The sequence below is a fragment of the Cricetulus griseus genome, chromosome 3, assembly GCF_003668045.3.
Source record: "Cricetulus griseus strain 17A/GY chromosome 3, alternate assembly CriGri-PICRH-1.0, whole genome shotgun sequence".
Taxonomy (NCBI): domain Eukaryota; kingdom Metazoa; phylum Chordata; class Mammalia; order Rodentia; family Cricetidae; genus Cricetulus; species Cricetulus griseus.
The window spans coordinates 13,932,840-13,954,030 of record NC_048596.1 but is presented as its reverse complement, the minus strand read 5'-3'; the positions used below and the strand labels follow the sequence as shown (position 1 = coordinate 13,954,030).

General features: G+C 40.1%; 1 protein-coding gene across 1 annotated transcript in view; it reads left to right on the top strand.

The window, feature by feature from the left end:
* Positions 1 to 574: 574 nt before the first annotated feature.
* The window catches only part of Slk (STE20 like kinase), a 56,372-nt gene continuing 35,755 nt past the window's right edge, over positions 575 to 21,191 (top strand). Inside the window, exon 1 of the mRNA XM_027407064.2 lies at positions 575 to 869. Coding sequence (XP_027262865.1) covers positions 720 to 869 — 150 coding nt within the window. The 5' untranslated portion in view covers positions 575 to 719. The remainder of the gene's footprint in view (positions 870 to 21,191) is intronic.

Here is a 21,191-nt window from a genome sequence, read left to right as displayed (position 1 = left end):
GCGAGCCTCCCGGCAGCCAGCCCCGCGGACCCAACGCGCGTGCGCGGGGCCAGAGGGCACGCCCTCGCGGGCGCGCGGAGAGCGGGGCGCGCGGCCGGGACGCGTGCGTGCGTGCGTGCGTGCGCGCGCGCCGAGGCGCGGGGGCGCGCTGCGAGTCGGCGTCGGCGTCCGCGCGCGCTGCGGGCCGCGGCTGTGTGGGCTGAAGCGCGAGCGGAGCGGCGGCGCCCAGAGCCGAGGGGACGCGCGGGCCTCGCGCAGCAGGAGCGGACGGCTTCGGAGCGGACGCGGGGCCCCGGCGGACAGCTCGGCCTCGCCGTTGCGCTCCCCGCGGGCGCCCGGCGCTTCCCGGGCCCGGAGTGGCCGCCGCCCGGGAGACGCGCTGTGACACGGGCCTAAGGCGCGCGGGCCGCGGCGTCGCGCCGTTCGGCCCGGGCGGGGCGGTGCGGGGCCGGGACGAGCGCCGGGGCAGGTGCAGCCCCATCCCCGCCCCCCCCCGGCCCGCGAGCGAGGTGTCCACGGCGCCGCTCGGCCCCCCGTCCCGGCCCGCGGCGGCCGCGCGCCCCCGGCGGCCAGAGCCCGGTCGCTGCCCCGCCTTCTCCGGGGAGCGCCAGGCGGGAGCGGCCCGGACCCCGGGCTCGCGCGGGAGACGACGCGCCACAAACTTTGCCTCTTATTGTTCCTAGCCCTTTAAGTGCCAGGGACTCTGCTGGGCAGGAAAAATGTCCTTCTTCAATTTCCGTAAGATCTTCAAGTTGGGGAGCGAGAAGAAGAAGAAGCAGTACGAACACGTGAAGAGAGACCTGAACCCCGAAGAGTTTTGGGAGATCATAGGAGAACTGGGCGACGGAGCCTTTGGGAAAGTGTACAAGGTAAGAGGGAGAAAACGGGAAGTTGGCTTCGGAGATGAAACGGCCGCCCGTCCGGGGTGGCACGAGGGCTTCACCCCCCAACACCCCTTCCCGCGTCTTGCCCCCCTCCTTGGGCTTTGTACGTTGAAACTTGGGCTCAGCACCGAAGCAGTGGCTCCGACGCTAGCTGGGGTTTACTGAATACGGTGGGGCCCGGATGCAGTTTCAAGAGAGACGGTTGAGCCGTCCACCCTGTCAAACTTGGAAAGAAATGAGTGTAATTTAATGGGAGGAGCGGGCGGTTGTGGCCTTCAAGTATTTAGAAACTCAGTAGGCTTCTCAGTGTGCTAATAATGCTTGTTTGCTCATGGCGTTTGCAGGTAGGCTTGTACCCAAACCGGTAACTTTTGGGAGATAGGGGCATATAGCTGGCAGTATCTGTAGTTCACATAAAACAAGAGCAAAGTGATTGCCAGCTTGCTGTCTGTCTGTTCTTGAGTTGCTTGCTTGGCCACATGGAATGGAATTTTTGACAGAAAACTGCCAGAAGAAAACCTGCATTTCTTTCTAGTTTCTACATATAATGAGCGTTGACTCTAAAGTAATACCAGTGCTTGAGGAATTAAAACAAAACAAAACTACACGCGTATTTATTTATTTCAATAGAGGTTTGAGGTGTGAACACGAAGGTGTGAATGTTAGCTGCTTACACTGCCCTAGGAACTATATGGATGATGTCATTGGAGTATTTACTTCCTGAAGGGTGAGGTTTTTATGAGCAGCAGTTTAGGGGAAAGACCCACAGGGCCGCTTAGAAGTGAAAACATAAATACAAGACTTTTGAGTTTCACATAATTTGGCCCCTGTATAAGTTCTGGGAGGTGGGCAGATCAGAGATAGTGTCCACATTTCCACGGATGGATACTCTGAAGCTCAGAAGTAGTTCGTGGCCACATGATTCCGTTTAACCTTGAACTCAGATCTTCTGTTCCCATATGCAGTAATGTGTTTTTACTTCAGCTTCATTTGATAGAAAGCATTTCTCCTACTTTCTCAGCATAGTTCCTTGTATCTTGTGATGTGTGCCTCGAATGCATTCTGTCAAAATCCCAGTCCTCATTCTTTACCCAGTCTGAAAGGCACACTTTCTCCGCTCTGAGTGTTTTTGGAACATGTTGCTCACATGGCTACTGTAGCACATGTCATATAGTTGACATTCATGTTCATATGATAAAATTAAGGTCCAGTGTTTCACATTTGAATCTTTCTCAGCTCATGCCTTTCCTCATGGGTTTGTTGAAATAGTGTGTTATCTTCAGATGAATGCTATTGAAAGTTGGCATAGAATACAGTTTCAGCAGGAGCTTATTGTAGAAGATGCATGGTAGGAAGGGCATTGAGTGTGGATGGGAAATCCTTCTGGGGAGACTTGGTTAGTGCTGGCTGTGAGAGCCAGCTTGGTGGTCATGGACAAAATAGTCACCTCTTCTGACTTCTGTTTTCTTAGTTGTAAAACCATAGGTTTTCTTTAATATTTCTGGGGCTATTTCCACCTGCTAATGTCCTCTGAATATGCAGTTACTGAGGAGAGGTAAAGATACACCCACAAGGCATCTGAAGCTTGTAGTGAGAGGGAGGAGGAAGTGACCCCCGGCAGTGCAGTTTTCATGGTGTGAAGACATTTCATCAAATAGAAAAAAAACCGCATAGAATGAAGACCATGGGTTCCTATACCAGAATATTTCTTGCTCTTCCACAAAGCAGTCTATGACCTTGGGCAAGTTATCTATTTATTCAGCAACTGCCTTCCTTCATTGGAAGACCTGCTTTTCAGTATTTGTAGCACAACTACCCAGAAAGTATATGGCACCCAGAAGGGGTTCAGTAAGTGGTAGAAATTACTGTCATTAGCTGTAGAGGTCATAAGAAGCAAAATGTGGTATGGGAGAGGAAAAGGGACCCGGAAGATAACATGCTATTTCTATAGCATAGGCAGATTGTATGATTTTACTCTGCAGAGGGTCATGTGTTATCAAATTCTGTTGCAACTTCAGTTGAAATTTCTTGAAAAATTTAAGGCTTTATGTAGTTCAGTGTTAAAAACATCACACTGCCTAGCATAATTATGGTGGGCTTAGAGATTGTGTTTTACAATGATATTGAAGAGTGCATGTACTTTGTATTTTCTTTTGAGGAATCAGGCATGAGTTTTATTTTTGCTTTTGTTTTTTTTGTAACAAAAAATTAAGTTTATCTGACTTTTTGTCCTTATTTTCCCCTTTCCAGAAATTGTTTCAGGATTCTCTGGAAGTTGGAAATTTATGTGAGAGAAACTGAAGTTATTTTTGTGGGGTGAAAGCTGTCATACCTTTCTTACTGTTTGTACAGGTCATGTGCAGTAGACAACTGTTTGAAAACTTGATTCTAGCTACCATTTGCTCATGGAAATTGGGGACAATTAAAATATTAAATTGTAACTAGGAACTCACATGTGTACTTAATTTATTTACGTCAGCTTTGCATCATGTCGTTTCAGTCCTTCCACCCGCCCAGATCTGTAGACTTCTCACATAGTCGCTTGCTTGTAAAGTCATCACCATTTTAAGTTTGTTTTCTTTTTTATGTAAAGGAATATAGGTACCGTCCTTCACATTGTCTTATCAGAAACAACAACAATAACAACAACAACAACAACAAAACAGTAACATAAAAACATGCATTGAGTAGCATGTCGGGAAAACTGTTCTAACTGTTGAAGTAGTGGAAGCCAAGTCCTGGCTGCATGTGCTGGGTGGCAGCTGACAGGGCTGTGTTCCTTAGAAAGTAGTAAAATCTGTAATTCTTGTATGGGAGAAATACAGAAACATGCATATGTATTTATCAGATAATAAAATAGCATCAGGGTCAAGAAATTCTGTTGTGCCTCAGACTCTTTCCTTAAGTTATTTATTTGTTTGTTGTACAGTTTGGCATCTAGATGTGCATCTCTAAACATAAATTTAGTTTTATGTGTTTGAACATTTAAAAAGAGAATCATTAAGAATATTCTGTGTTTTCCCTTTCAAAGTCATTATTATATTTGTTACATGATCCTGGATTGGCTTCTCAGTGGTGTCTTTTCTTTTTTCCTCTGCCAGGAAGCTCCGCCTGTCTCTGCTGCCTAGCCATTGGCTATTCAGCTTTTTGTTACACCAGTCACAGCAACACATCTTCACACAGTGCACAAACATTCTGCAACAGATTGTATCACAGTCATTTGCCATTTTACTGTTAGTGGGCATGTGAGTTGTTCCTAGTTTCTGACTCTGACATAGAACGCTGGATACATCACGAAGACTTAACTCAGGAGTATCGTGGCTGTGCTTCTAGAGCAGTATGACTTTAATTTTACTAGATGATGTCAAATTAATTAGGCTGTTTTCTATTCCTACTGGAGTGTATAAAGATGTTTTGCTCTTCATTCTTGTCAACATTTAGTATTGTTAGAATTTTTGATTATCTGATTATTAAATGCTTTCTTATATTTTTATTGTAGTTTAAATTTCTTTGTGTTCCATTCTCTTGTTCATTTTCTTATTTCGTTTTCTGTCTATATGTAGTATAAGTATTTGTAACATATTTATGTGTATTATAAACGTGTGTACACATCTCTACATTTTTGAATTTTAGCCATTTCCTGGTTATAGTATCATAAATATCTTCTCATTCTTTTGCTTTTATTTTTATTTTCATTATAGTGTCTTGGATGAGAGACTTCTTTATGTCACTATAGTACAGTTTTTCAGTTTTTTCTTTTCTTTTAATGTTGTTTATTTTTAAGGCATTCTTTCCCAAACTAGTATTATGAAGATAATCTGCTTTATCTTTCAAAAGCTTTAGAATTTTACTAAATTTTTGTGTGTGGTGTTAGTCGGGATCCAGTCCTGTGTGTTTCGGTCCCTTCCTCCCACCATGAATACTTGAAAGTTCCAGAACCATTCAGGTTTTTTCCTTAAGTAGAACAGTTTTACTGCTCTGAAGTGTATTATCTAATATATAACTTGTATTTTTCTGAGTTTTTAATTGTCAGTCTATCCCTATCTCACTATTCCACTATCTGAATTAGAAAAGCATTAAAGTAAGTTCCTACTATTGAAAGACTCTGTAAATGGAGTTCTTAATTGGTCTGATTAAAAACTCAGAGTCAGATGTAGAGGAAAATGCTGAGAGATCAGAGAGAAGGAGCTGCTTTTACCTCATTAGCTTCCCAGAGGAAAAACAGAGCAAGTTCCTGTTTCTTCCCCTTATATCCTCCCTGTGCCCAGCCATCTCACTTCCTGTCTGTCTTGTACAGACCTGACCTCTATGGTTAGCTAGTGGCAAACTCCATCCTCTGATCTGTGGTTAGCTAGTGGCAAGCTCCATCCTCTGATCTTCAGCCTTATTTGTACAAGCAAGGTCGCACTGCAAGACTGCCTCCTACTACTCTCAACATTCTAGGATGTTCCTGGCCCCTAACACTTCCATGTATATTTTAGAAATACCTTGATTGAAATTCAGAAAAACAACCACAAGCTATTATACCATTTTTGAGAGATTTTATTGAATTTATGAATCAATGTTGAGAAAATTGACTTGTCTTTCTATGTATATATTTTATCTATGTTTGTGCCTTTCCTCAGTAATGGGTTGTTCTTTTTTTTTTTTTTCCTTGAAGTCTTGGGAGCACAAACTACTTCATAAGTGTTATGCTTTTAGGATTTCTTCCTTGATTCTATGTAAAATCTTTAGTAGCTTTCTGAGAAAGGATCCATGGAGAGTATATTTTTTATACTTTGCCTGATAGATTATCTTCTTTTTATAATGCTGAGAGTGGTGTGTAGAATTCTACTTCTAAACAGGTTTTCCTAGAATTTTTAAGAATGAGAATTTTTATGACTTTGTTCCATCCATTGTCTTTTGGCTTCAAGTGTTGATGTTGAAAATCTGATGCCAGTTTGTTTCCTGATTCTTTGTGATCCATTTCTCTTCATAGCTTTTAGGGTTTACTTTCTTTTTATACTATTTTATGGTAATGTGATACAGATATCTACCCCCTCCATGTCCCACCCATTTACTAGACTTGTCCTTTCAGTGCAGAGGCTGATGTCCTTCACTTCCATGGCGTTTTCTTATATTATTTATTAGACAGTTTCTGCCCCTGCTCCCAAATAGCTCTTGGCATGGTTTTGAGATTCTCTGTCTCCAAATTCAGTGGATTCTTAATATCCTACTTGACTTCTCAGGAGCCCTTGGTACATTTGATCATTCTTTCCTTTTCAAAGCCTTCTACTGGCTTTTATTTTCCTATTTCTTCTTTGTCTACTTTCCAGGCTCTTTTGCTAAAGGATATTTAAGTGTCAAGTTTCTGCGCATTTGGGTATAACATTTTCTTTTTCTCCCCCCCCCCCATCTTGCTCTCTGTAGCCCTGGGTGATCTGGAACTCCCTATGATGGGACTGACTTTGAGTTTACAGCAACCCTTTGTTTCTGCCTCCTGAGATGTGCTACCACCCCAAGTTCCCTTTTCTCCTTTGCTTATGAGAACCCATTTTCTCTCATGCTTTAATTATCACTTAAAGGCAATTGATGCCTGTGTTCAAAGATTATCCTTGAAATTTTGCTCCACACATCAAGCTGTCCATTAGCATATTCTGATTTTGTTTATAAAACAGGTCTTGCTGTATAGTGTTGGCCTTGAATACAGTTGGCTGATACAGTCTAGGTTCCTTAGACTCCTGAGTGCTGAGCTTACAGGCTTGGTGATATAATTTATGTGGCTGACAGTAATTTACAATTGAGTTGATGTCTTAACAGACAGACACCTTGAACAAAATCTAGAACATGAGTTCTATACCATTGGCCTTTCATTTATTCCTGTGGTCTGTTTATTATTTACTATCTGGGACAACCATTGTGTGGACCTACAGGTCTTGTGCTGTTAAGATGGGGACCATAGCACAGTGTGGCCTTGAACTCTGTATCTTCCTGCCTCTTCCTCCGAGTTCTGGGATTAGTGCCATAGGCTTTCTAGAGGTTATTATTATCTTTGTTTTCTTATTTTTAATTTTTTTTGGTTTTTTGAGACAGGGTTTCTCTGTAGCTTTGGAGCCTATCCTGGCACTGGCTCTGTAGACCAGGCTGTTCTCGAACTCACAGAGATCTGCCTGCCTCTGCCTCCCGAGTGCTGGGATTAAAGGCATGCACCACCACTGCCCGGCTTATTATCTTTATTTTTAATTTCATTTTTCAAATAACTTACAAAGTAGCAGCTTTCCCTATGGCATTTCATACATAATACATACATACATACTTGGGCTGATCCTCCCTGCCAACCCTCCTCTTGTGCGTGTTCTTGCCCACATCTTCCTTAAACATGAACGCCTACTCCCCCTTCCCCTCCACATTAGCAACTGGTTGTTTACCTAGCACCAAAACTTGTGTACACTTAAATTAATTAGATGATTAATTTGTGTGTGCATATACACACACACACCTGCACATGTGCACTCGAAAGTGAGTGTGCTCTGATCCTCATGCAGAAGGATCTGTGTGGAGGTCAGATAACAATTTTCAGGAGTTGATTCTTCCTGGATCAAACCCTAGTTGTCAGTCCTGCCCTCATGTGCCTCTCTACCTGCTGGCTCCAAAACCTTTAAGTTACACTTAAATATGCCTTGACACACACGTTACCTCTCTCCCTCTCCCTCTTTTACCTCTAATTTTTTAGTCAAAACTGCCCTATGTACTCTCATGATTCTTGTTGCTATGTTTGGGCTTGAGATAAGTGTATTCTTTTGAATAAGTATATTTTTGGAACGAATGAGATTCATTCATATCTCATGTAGCCATCTGATCTTTTTTCAATAGTATTAAAATTTTTGAAATGCTACAGTTTACAATTTATTCTTTTGTTGGTAGTCATTTGGATTGCTTTTACTTTTTGTATATTAATAGTAAAATATGCATATGTTTTTTCTCATATATATGTGTGTGTGTATGTAATTTTGCCTATGTGTGGGCACATGTCTGTTGGGGTGTGAGTGTGTAAGTGTGCAGAGACTCAAGGTTCGATTGTACTCTACCTTATTCATTGAGGCAAAGTTAGAGGTCTCTCAGTTGAACTTAGAGCTTGCAGGTTGAGCTAGTCTGGCTAGCCAGCTTGCATCAGGGGTCCTGTCCACCCTTTCCTAGAGCTGGAATTAACAGGTAGGCCATCATGTCCACATGGAATTTACACAGTGTTTTGGGGATTTTGAACTCAGATCTCTGTGCTTCTGGTAAGCTCTTTAACCACTGAACTATCTCTCCAGATAGATAGTCTCTCTCTATAGTCCAGACTAGCATAGAATTTGTAGTCCAGGTTACCCTTAAATTTGTGGTCTTCCTGCCTCTTATTCTCAAGTATTGAGAGTGCAGAGTTATGCTACCTAGCCTGGCATTATCAGTATTATATAGTTTTCTCGGTGGACACCTTCATTCGTGTTGGATGTGTACCCGGAATGGATTTTCTTGCTTTTAAGTAGTTATGCCAATTTGCACTCCCACCAGGAGGCTACTAGAAGTATTTCAGTAAATTTTGTGATTACTATAACTGAATATCATGGACTGGGGAGTATAAAGAGTGTAGGCTTATTTGGCTTGTGATCGTGGAGTTAGGATCATCCAAGAGCTTGGCCCGTCTGCTCAGCATCTGCTGAGGGACTTCTTTTATGGCAAGAACCATCACATGGAGACAGTAAATGTGTCAAGATTTGCCTAATACCCCACTTATTTCTCCAGTGATCTGTTAACCCCTCAGTGTACCCAGGTGATGGAGGCAGGTACTGACTGGACAAAGTGATGTGAAGCTCAGCTCTGGCGAGCCTTCATGATCCTGTTGTCTCCTTCAAGTCCCACCTCCAAACACCATTAATTCGTGAATTTGGGGATTAAGTTTCCAGCATATGAAGTCTGGGGGATTTGATCAGACTTTGCCAGGCTGTCCTGTGTCCTTAGGCGGGGTGATAACTCGGACAGTAAAGTGCTTGTGAGGACTGGTATACAGTCTCTGAGAACCCGTATCAAGCAGCTGGGCACACTTGTGAATTCCAGTCCAGTGAGAGACCCTGTCTCACAAAACAAGGTCAGCAGCGCTGGAGGGACAGCAGTGAGGCTGTCTGCTTATCTCAGACAAGCATGAATACACAGACACATGTATTCATGTACCTGTACACACTTAAATGCACGGGCTTGTGCGTGCAAGTCCACACCCACACCCCTTTACCCAGCTCTTTCACAAGTCAGTAAGAAACAGTGTTTTGCAAGGGTCCACGGCTACTTGGGTGTGAGATGCTGCTGCTATGTAACTGTTGCATCTTCATTAAAAATATTGGTGCTGTTATGTACTATATGGGAATGAAAAAGGTGTTTTTAATTTCAAAACACATCCTCCCCCAACCCCAAGACAGGGATTTTCTATGTAGCCCTGGAACTTACTTTGTAGACTGCAGCCTAGCCTCGAACTCAGAGGTCTGTGTGTCTTTGTCTCTTGAGTGCTGGGATTAAAGGCAAGAGCCACTACCCCCTGGCTTCAGAACAGATTTTTACTAATTAGTTGATACTAATCTGAACTCTGCTGAATTTATTTTCTTTTTTAAGACCCTATTTTAGAAGGTTTTAAGTGAATAATTCATCTCAAGATGCTGAAAAGAAGACTATCACAAGCAGGACAACTTGCTTCTACCCCTCCTTTTCCTTGTTAGCTTTTTGCTTTTCTGTGTGGACATAATTAATTACTCAGTGCACATACATGGAGTAAAACGTATTCAGCCTTTTCTTTTAATCTATAAGATAGTCAGCTTTGCCAGTTTATCCTTATTCAGCTCACATGTCTTTGTAATATACTTTTTTCTTCGGGATCGCCAGCCCTCAAATGACAACACAGAGACTTATTAATTAATTAACAAAGCTCAGCCTTAGTTTAGGCTTGTCCCATTAGCTTTTATAATTTAAATTAACTTACATTTTTTATTAATCTACATTCTGCCACGTGGCTTTTATCTCTCCCATTCTATGTGTTTGACTCATTCCTCACTGTGTGCCTCGACCATCTCCTCTTCCTCTCTTTGCCCAGATATCCTGCCTAGCTATTGGACATGACTACACCAATCTCGACAATGTATGTCCTCACAGTTAGAAATATCCCACAACATGTCTTCCTATAACTTAGTGGATGACTATTAGTAAGAATGCTTTTTTTGTGGAAAAATATTTGAATCAGTCCTCCCTCTCTTTTCATTCTTCATTCTTGCCCCATCTCTTTCCTCTCTCTCTGGCCTTCCTTTCCTCCCTAATGCCTTTCTTCCCTCTGTCTCTTCTCTCTCTTTTAGATTATGGCTTGAAAAATGTGGATAATACCTTTCATTTCTCTTTGTATGTTGTCATTTTTACAGTTTTAAATAAATATACTAGAAACCAATATAGCTTGTTTTAATTTCACTTGTAAATTTCCTGCTGATGTTTTGTATAGTGTAAGATTTATAAAATGATTTAAAAATGTAAAGGTCTGACTATATTTTATTTGTATTCATTGACAAGTAGCACTTATTTATTTCAGAATATCCTGCCAAAATTTCATAAAAAATAGCCAATAAGTAATAGACCATATTTAATTTTGTATCTTTAAGTTATCTTGAAAGAGCTGCTAGGTTTGTTGGCCCTTTTTCCTAGTCTGTGACGTGATGGCTGTGAAGTAGTGTCTCTCCTTGTCAGTGAGACCAGCAGCTTTTTCTGTGCTGATTGGCAGTTGGCATTCTTCTCAGAAGTGCTTGTGAAGGTCTTCTGAGTTCTTTCTGTTTCTCGTAGTTTATGGGAGTCATAGATACTGGTCCTGTGCTATATATGATCCATACAGTTCCTTTGCCTCTGTGGTTTGTTCTCTTTATTATCTCTTTTTTTTCTTAAATAGGCATTTACATTTTTAATGTTCAATCTGTTAACTTTTCTTCTACATACTGAATGCTTCTGTTTGGAGAAATTCCTCCTAATGAAATGAAGATGTTCTTTTGTTATTTTCTTGTGTTTGATAGTATAGCCTTCTTTGTTAGGTATATGACTAGAGGTGCTGATTTTTGTCTCTAGTGTGAGGTGGGGATGCAGTTCACTTTTCCTGTGTAGATGCACTGTTACCACAGCACGATTGTTTGTTCAGGCCGTCCTCTTCTTCTCACTGCTTTAACCATGTATCACATGTCTGTTTGCATAAGGTATGATTCTACGACATTATTTCTTTCTAATAAATTCCTAGAAAGAGAAAAATTTTAGGATATAATTATTGATGCTTGTTATGAAAATACTTTAGAAAGACTGTATTACATTATTTAAATTTTCAAGATTTTTTTTCCTACATTTGTTCTTTGAGACAGGCTCTTGTGAAGTAGCCCAGGCTGATCTTGAACTTGCAGTCCTTGTGTTTTAGCCTCTTGAATGCTGTGGTTATAGTTATGGATTGCCCAGCTTTTGTTTTTTTCTATTTCTTTATTGTGGTAAAATATATATAATATTACCACTCCCCCTTTTCAGTATTGAACCCAGAATCTTTTTTTTGTGGAGGTGATATGGGGTGGATTTCGAAACAATAGCTTGCTACATAGACCAGTCTGGCATGAATCTTACTGTGTGTCACAGGCTGGTCCTGACCTTTCTAGTCCTCCTTCAGCCCACCTAAAGCCGAATTATAGGGAATTCACAGATTGAACATTAAAAATGTAAACCAGGCTGGCCTCGAACTCACAAAGATCTGCCTGCCTCTGCCTCCTGAATGCTGGGATTTAAAGGGTTTACCATCACTGCCCAGCTCCTTGACTGTTTTTTATATGTACCATTAAGTGGGATTAACTATGATGAAAATGTTCAACCACTACTACCACCTGGCTCTGTAATTCTTTGTCTTGTAAAACTAACTCTATCCATTAAATAATGACTTCCTGTTCTTTCTAAAGTCCTTGGCAGCCATTATTCTACTTTCTTTATGATTTTGATTACTGTAATTATAGTATTTATCATTTTGTAATTGACTTTTTTCATTTGTCATTTGTGGCTTGTCAGAATTTCCACTTTTTAAAAAGGCAATAGTACTCCTTCGCATATATTCACCATATTTTACTTAGCCATTCCTTTGTTGATGGGATCTTAGGTCATTTCTACATTTTAGCTATTGTAAATAATGCTCCTATGAACATAGTGTGTGCTTACCTCTTTGAAAGCCTTGTAGTTGTTGAACTAGATATAATCTCATTTTCATCTTTTGAGAAACTTCCATACTGCTTCCCACAGTGGCTGTATGATCTTCCAGCTGTGTCCAGTGGTTAAGCCTTCTCTTCTTTGCCAATATTGTTTTGAAAGTTAGCCTCTCCAATGAATGAGGTAGTATTTTATTTTAGTTTCTATTTTCATTTTTCTAATGATTAGTGGTGCTTAGCATCTGTCATATATTTATTGGCCATTCCATATCTTCTTTGAAGGAATTTTGTTTTGAGTCCTTTGCTTATTTCATATATTATATATATGTGTATATGGTGTGTTGTTTGCATGCATATGTGTTCATGTGTGCATGCATGTGTGTGGAGACCAGAGGTCAATGTCTGGTGCCTACTTCAATTTCTCTTCATCTTAATTTGTAAGACACGGTCTCTCAATGAACCTGGAGCTTACAGATTTGTTTAAATCGGTGGTTCCCAACCTGTGGCTGTGACCCCTTTGAGAGGTCAAATGACCCTTTCACAGGGGTCATCAGAAAACACATATTTATATTATGATTCATAACAGTAGCAAAATTACAGTTAAAAAATAGCAAAAAAAATAATTTTTTGATGGGGGGCGTGCCACAAGAGAAACTGTTAATAGGTCGAAGCTTTAGGAAGGTTGAGAACCACTGGTTTAGATTGTCTGGCCAGCAAGCCCCTGGGATCACCCTGCCTCTGCTTCTCTAGCACTGCAGTTACAGATCTGCGATTACAGATTGATTATATAGGTACTGGGGATCTGAACTCGTGTCTTCACCCTTGCATGGCAAGCACTTTCCTGACTGAACCTGCCTTGTTCCTCCTTTGTTCTAAAAGATTTTAGCTGTGTGTTTGTATGGGGTATGAGCACAGAAGTACAGATTGTAACACAGATAATAAGAACCCAGAGACAGATACTGGGGTTCAAGCTGAAGATCAGAAAAGCAAAGCAATCAACCCCTAGTGCATTCTTTCCTTTTCCAAGGCTCAGACCAAAAGGGTCAATCGTATCCTCTGTGTGACGGCAAACTCATTGACTCCTGTCTCCCCCTGCCTTATACTCCTCTCTAGTGCTGGGATTAAAGGTGTACACCACCACTGCCTGGCCTCTATGGCTGACTAGTGTGGCTAGCTTTGCACTCTGATCTTCAGGCAAGCTTCATTTGTTAGATCATAAACAGAATATCACCACAGATGTTCATGGAGGCCAGAGATGTTCAATTAGTTGCAACTGGAGTTACAGGCTGTTGTAGGTTTCCTGATGTGGGTACTTGGGAACTGAACTTGTTTCTTTTGCAAGAACAGTACGTGTTCTTAACTACTGAGCAATCGGTGTCACAGTCAAACAGTGATCTTCAAATATTAAGCATTTTGTCTCATGATTCTTAAAAACAATTACATGTTATTTATTCATTTTGTATGTGTGTGCATGTGTGGGTATGCATGCTACGGCACGCATGTTGATGTCAGAGGACGGCTTGTAAGGATGGAGTCTCTTTCCACTGTGTAGGTCCGGGGGATCAAACCATATAAAGCAGGTGCCTTTATATGCTGAGCCAGCTCTTTGGCCCCTTTCACATATTGTTCTCAGAGTTTTATAGTTTTAGTTCTTACGTTTAGATTTTTTATGTTTTGAATTAATTTTTGTATGTGATACTGGATAAGGTACCAACTTAATTCTTTTGCATGTGGATACTAATTTTCTGAGCATGTACTTATGGAAGCAGTTGTCTGACCTCTTGACATTCTTGTTGAAGCACACACCACGCTTTTCTCTGAGATCCCACTGCTCTGGGTTTGTCTTTATGCCTGTGCTACACTATTTTGATTACTACAGTTTTGTAGTAAATTTTGAAATCAGGAATTATGAATTCTTGGGGTTTGTTCTTTTTAAAGGTTTTGGCTATTTAGGGTTATTTGGCATTTTATGTTTTAGGATGGCCTTTTTCATTTCTGCAGGAACCTTGAAATTTTGATAGACTTTACATTGAATGTATAGATTGCTGTGGGCAATATTAAGATTTTAACAATTCTGTCTCTAATCCAGGAACATACAATATGTTTACTTTTTTTTTTTTGATGTCTTCATTTCTTTTCAGTAGTGTTTGGTTGTTTTCACTGTACAAGCTTTCTGTCTTCTTGATTAATTTAGAAATGTTTTATTCTTTGCAATACAATTGTAAATGCAACTGAGATCCTTAAAGTTTGAAAGCATTTATTTTTCTTGAATTCTAGAAGGTAGTTTACATTTGTCATATTGTTAAGTATGTATCTTGAAACTCTTTGTAGTCTCAGTTTTCCATTTTATGACTCTCAGGGTTGCTTTTAGCATGTTCAGGCCACTCAGAGTCAGCAATCTGTGAAGTGAGTGGGATAATGATGTAATCTGAGAATCGGTAGACATTTTAAATGCCCTTATGCTCTGGACAGTTAAGGTCCTACTCCTTGTTTGGGTAGTAGAATAAAACTCTTTGTCTTTCAACCCCTGGAAGCAGAAGTGGCCAAATGAACAGGATCAGTATTAGGATTATTGAAGAGACTGAATCTGTTTTTCTCTTTCTAATCCTGTTGTTTTATGGTTTCTTTTCTATTTATCCTGTATGGGGTTTAGCCTTTCTCTTTAGATTGACACCTTTGTGGGGCTGGAACCAATTTGATGTTCTTTACAGATCTTTAAAATTTCTGTTCTCCTTTTTAGTTCTTTTAATTCCCAGCTGAGATTCTTATTAAAATCTGCTTGTTATAAAAATATTATGTAGTCTCAGAAAATGTAGAACTGTAGAAAGAAAATAGGGTTTAAAAAAATTTCTCACCACCCAGGAAGTGTATCAACTGTTAAGTTAATAGTGTAGGAGAGTTTAGATTTTACCTTCCTTTATTTAGAACATAAAATCAGTAGAGAACTCAGGTAAACTACATTTTCCCATGGTCCTCTATTTGTTTATGTAAAGTAGCCATGCTATATTGATATGTTATGGAAATAAACATACAACAACTTTGAATGTCCAGGATTGGACATCCTTGAAATCTTTTATCAAAGGAAGTCACATTTTAAATTAATTTTTACTACTTGTTAACTTTTTTTTCGGGGGTGGGGGGATAGGGGGTTGGTGAGTTTTTGAGACAGGCTTTCTCTGTGTAGCCTTGGCTGTCCTGGAACTCACTTTATAGACCAGGCTGGCCTCAGGCTTAGAAGAGTTCCTCCTGCCTCTGCCTCCTGAGTGATGGTATTAAAGGTGAGCACCACCACTGCCAGGCCCTTGTTCTTACTTTTAATTAATCTTTTCTTAGTTCATGAAGTCTTTATGTCAGGCTGATAGAGTGTGTCTCTAGCTTCTGTGAGGCGGTGGGTTCAATCCTAAGCTCTGTACTAAACAAGACAAGACAAAAACCCACTAAAAATACCTTAAAACTTCAAATTAGGAATTTTCATGCTTTTGGTTATTGGGTAGATGACTTTTTAAGGTCATGGTATTCATCAGTGCTTATTTCAGCTTGGGTGTTCTAGAGTTCTCTGGAACAAGATTCTAATGAGTGATTAAATTATTTTAAGGCAGAAAGTAAGAGGCCTTATACCCCCCCCCACCCCTTTTTGGCTCTAGGTATTGGAGCTAGGCCTCTCAAATGCTAAGCTTGTAGTGCACAGAACTCACTTTCAGTCCTAAGATGCACTAATGTAACTTTTATTTATTACATTATGCAGAAAGATACATTGTTGGTTTAATCATTATATCCAGGGCAGTGGAATATAAGGATTTGTTACAGTAAGGAATTTCTAATGTCAGTTACTTTTCTTTTTTCCACTCTGTTCACTAGTGCTAATACTTGATAATGCTCCTCTCAGGACAGGCTGCCTCAGGTCTGTTCTTCCTACAGTGTTACAGTAAAGTAGTAGAAGAAGGGCTAATCTCTCTCTCGTTGATTTTTGTTTGCCCCAGAGGAAAGTAATTTTTAATTACTGGCTCAGCTGTAGTACCTTTTTAAGGGAACAAACTTAGCGCTGTATTTTACCAGTTGTTATATATCTCTCCCTTCCCCTCCTCTTCCCACTCTGAAATTGGTAAAGTGGGAGATGTTTTTGTCAGTGCTGTTTTATAATAACTGTTGGCCAGGTCTTTGTCACCATGTAGCCAGCCATTTCTGCATCATGAACTGACATGTGCCCTTAGTGTCATACAGTTACAGTTCCTTGGTGTCTCAGCCTCTGTTTTAGAGAGCTTATGAAGAAGCAATGTGAGTCCTACGTAATTAAAACTTTACTCATGTGGAAAGTTGAAGAAAGCATCAGCATTATCACTTGCAAATGGGAGTCATTATCATCCAAGATCTTGGAGAGGATTTTGGAATACTGTTTAAGAAATGCTAGACCTCAGTATGGTGTTGTCAACACACCAAAGGTGGAGGCAGGAGGAACCCTACTTTGAGGCTAGCCTAGGATACTGCAGCAAGATTATATCACACAGCCAACTAATCACCCAGCCACATAGCCACCCAGCCAAATGCCTCATTACGAAAGCTTTTAATGATCAGAGGATGATAGTGATAGTATGTGGGAAATACAAACATCAGGTAATGGTCAGTCAAATGTAATTCAGAGGAGTCAAGTTTACATTTTCATATATTCACAGGGGTAATGGATACACAGTAGCAATTTGGAAGAAATATTCTGGATTCTTGGCAAAATTTGATTAGTATTTTCTTCTTTGGTCCAGAAAATAATAGCACATCTTTTTATTTGGCTTTTATTTTTGAGATAGGGTATAGTTTGGATTGTTACTCATTATGTAACTCATGCTGGCCTCCAACTTGGAAGAATCCTCCTGCCTCATTTCCCAAGTTCTGGGAATGCAGGCATATACTAGTATACTCCACTTTATTTTTTCACATCTTAAAAAGAATCCTAGGTTGGAAAAGATTTGATGGATTAGGGTATCTAGAGTGTCAGAGTAGTAAGGCTGACCTGCGTAGCAATCTTTTTATCTAAAACATATTTTCTGACCCCTACACCTTAGTAGTAGTATCTGTTCTTTTCCTTAAGGAAATAAAACTTAGCAATAATCTACTTAGGAAATTTCCATATGGAAGCTGATACCCTCTTTGTTTACTTTTACCTTCCCTGAGAAATCTCCAGTGTACTATTTTTTTTTTTTTTAGTAGAAAGAATGGGTGTCTATTAAAAGAATTCAAATACTTTGATAAATATCCAAAGTCAGGAGCCTCCATCTTCACTGTGAAGTCATTAGCGTGCATGTCTGTGATCTTTCTGTGAAGTCATCAGTGTGCATGTCTGTGATCTTTCTGCAGGTGTGCCTAGCCTCCAATGGGAACATTATATACTCATTATACTTTTTTGTTTTTTCACTCAGCCACGTGGTATGGCTACCATTTAAGAAATGTTAATTGATTGGTCAATCTTAGTGGCTGAGTTTCCATTTTAAAACTGTACTATGTGACTTAAAGGGGTTCTTGTTAGGCTAGTCAGTTTTTCTAGCATCATTGTAAATTGTAAATAGTGCTTTGATATTATTTTTATGTATGAATATTTATTGTATGAAATTGTGTGTGTTTTTTTTTTTTTTCTTTTCTTTTCTTTGAGACAGGGTTTCTCTGTGTAGCCCTTGCTGTCCTGGAACTCACTGTGTAGACCAGGCTGGCCTCCAACTCACAGAGAGCCACCTGCCTCTGCCTTCCAAATACTGGGATTAAAGGCTTAAATTAGTGTTCTTATACCTCCTGGTTTGAAATTGTGTTCTTGTGATTCTTACGATAAATTGTAAAAAGTAGGTTTTTTTTTTTGTTTTGTTTTTTTGAGACATTGTCTTTTATGTATGATCCTCTGGCTGTCCTGGAACTATGTAGGGCAGGTTGGCCTTGAATTCACAGAGTTGTACTTGGTTCTGCCTCCAAAGTGCTGGAATTAAAGGTGCTCACCACTACCTGACTTGTAAAAAGTAGGGTTTGAAAATGTGTTTATTTACATATTTGTTAGTAGTTTTCACACTTGGTCTTAACCTGAGAGGCCAAGAAATGATTTTTAGTTTTCAAAAGCTCATCATGGGCTGGAAAGATGGCTCAGCAGTTAAGAGCACTGGCTGCTCTTCCAGAGGACCTGAGTTCAACTCCCAGCATCCACATGGAGGCTCACAACCGTCTGTCAAGATCTGGTGTCCTCTTCTGTCCTGTGGGCGTATTTGCAGGCAGAATACTGTACACATAATAAATAAATCTTTAAAAAAAGCTCATCATTTTGTTTTTTAGAGGTAATGGTGCAGTTTTTATAAAATAACACATATTAAAAAATCTAATAAAAACAAGGTCTGATTCCTAACTTTTAAAAAAATGATCTTGGGTTGAGTGAACCCAACATTAGACACTTTTCACAAAACCTGGTGACCTAATAAGTTCAGTTCATGAGAGCTACATGCCAGGAGAGAACTGACTTCCAGACTTGTCCTCTGCCCTGCACATGTGTGCCATGGCAAATGTTCACATGACAGATTAAATAAAAGGTAATTAACAGTACAACAACAACAGCCGCAGCAAACCCAGATCTGGGCCCCTATTACTTAGTTAAAACTTTTAATGTGTACACATTGGAGGTGAGAAATTATTTAACCACAGGGTAAAAATGGAAAACAGTAAATAGAACAAGGAAAAAAAAATCACAGGTGGAAATACAGAAAACGGGGAGAAGTTGGAACTTAACCTGTACTCTTTTAGGGTCCTGACTGGATCTGAGAATCAAATTAATTGAAGGTGAATTATTAGGAGAAAAGCATACAAATTTCACAGAAATTTTACTTAACATGGAACCTTGTAAGGGAACCAAGACTCAAAGAAATGGTAACATATGTTTTGGATCTTGGGTTGAACAAAGGCAGTTGTGGAAAGCTAGACAAATGATTCGATTCACAGAGATTACAAAAACAAGGTCTATCTGTTGGATTCTCTGGGCTGTGGCTTGTATTAAGAATGTTCTTTGGGGGCTAGAGAAATGGCTGAGTGGTTAAGAGTTTCCTGTTCTGATCTAGGTTCAGCCAGGCAGTGGTGGCGCACACCTTTAATCTCAGCACTCAAGGGGCGGAGGCAGGCAGATCTCTGTGAGTTTGAGTCCAGCCTGGGTCTATAAGAGCTAGTTCCAGGATAGCCTCCAAAGCCACAGAGAAACCCTGTCTGGGAAAAAAAAGAAGCTCTAGGTTCAATTCCTAGCATCTACCATGATGGCTCACAAACACCTGTAACTTCAGCTCCTGGGAATCCAGTGTTCCCCTCTGGCTTCCTACACACATGTAGTGTATGGAAACTCTTACAGGCACACACATGAAAACAATACATCTTTTAAAAAAGAAGAAAAAAATAGAAAAGATGTTTCCTTTGGTGTGCAGAGAAAAGACATCTCTCTTGCTTGTCTTTAAAAAAAAAAAAAAAAAGAACCCCTTGTTTCCAGGAATGGGGGCTGTGAGAATTGTCCTTTTGCATGTGAAGTAACCCTGTGTCAGAGTGATGTACTTGGAGTACTCTTATAATGATTGTGTGGAAAATGGGCTTGGAAACATCTGGTTTTAAGTCCTGATTCTGCCTCTTACTAGTAAGCCACCAGACCCAGTGTCCCTGATGTGAAGGGACACTGTGGCCGTGACAATTCTTAGTAAAGAAAACATTTCATTGGGGCTGGCTTACAGGTTCAGAGGTTTAGTCCATTATCGTCATGGCGGGAAGCATGGTGGCACACAGACAGACATGGTGCTGGAGAAGGAGCTGAGAGTTCTACATCTGGATCATCAGGAAGAGAGCAACACTGGGTTTGGCTTGAGCATTTGAAACCTCAAAGCTGACCCTCAGTGACACACTTCCTCCAACAAAGCCACACCACCTAATAGTGCCACTCATTAAGAGCCTGTTTTCATTTAAACCACCACTCCTGTTTATATTCTCCTTTGAAGCAGGGGTAATAATATCTGGTATTCTAAGGATTAAATAACAATAATAATTATAGCTAATACTTTTGAATTCTTACTATATATGTCAGTTACATTAAATGCTTGTATGTATTTTAAGCATAGTTAATACGTATTATCTTAGTTCTCACAAACCTGCAAAGCTTAGGTAGATTTCACTACCTAATGATGGAATTAAAATAGGGATTTTTAAAAAGTTGCTGTTAGCAACATAGCTTGGAACTGGCAGCAGCAGCATGTGAGCCCCTAGCAGTTGAACCACTGGGGCAGTGAGGGCTGTCTTCCTCAATGGAAAGCACGGAAGAACTTAGCCCTTTGCATAGCAAGTAGGATTTATTTATTCTTTGAGACAGGTTCTTGCTTTGTAGTTCTTGCTGGCTTGGAATTTGCTATGTAGACTGAACTGACCTCAAACTAGTGTTGATTCTTCTATCTCTGCTTCCCAAGTGCTAGAATTGCAGGTGAAAACTACCTCACCAAGCCTGCATAATTAATATTTATGTTTAAGTTCCCTTTTAAAAATAGCATGTAATAGAATGAGAAACCACAGGCTTGGAGAAAATATTTGCAGAAAACATCAGATAAAGGTTTGAAAACTCTTAAAACTCAATAATTAGAAATAAAAAAAAATAAAATCATGAAGAGTTACCTCACCAAAGAGGATTTACAGAGCACAAGTAAGCACTTCAAAGATGTCCCACATATGTCTGTAGGGAATCATGATTTGAAACACACCCATAAGACTGTTGGTAATTATGCAGACACCATTGGGATGTGGAGCAGTATTCTCATTCATCACCAGCAGGGATGCAAAATGACACAGCTACTTTGGAATTCAGTGTGGCAGTTTTCTGCAAAACTAAGCCCACTGGATGTTCCAGCAGCTATGTTGCTTGGTAAATACTCAATAAGATGAAAACCATCCATACTGTAACCTTCACCTACATGGTAATTCTTAATTTCCAAACTTGGGAATAGCATATGTCATTAGTTAGGTGAAAGATATTCAGGCAGTGGAAGAGAGTATTCAGCACTAGGAAGAAAGGACATACCATGAGAAGACCTACAAGGACTTTAAATATATATATAACTAAAATACACAT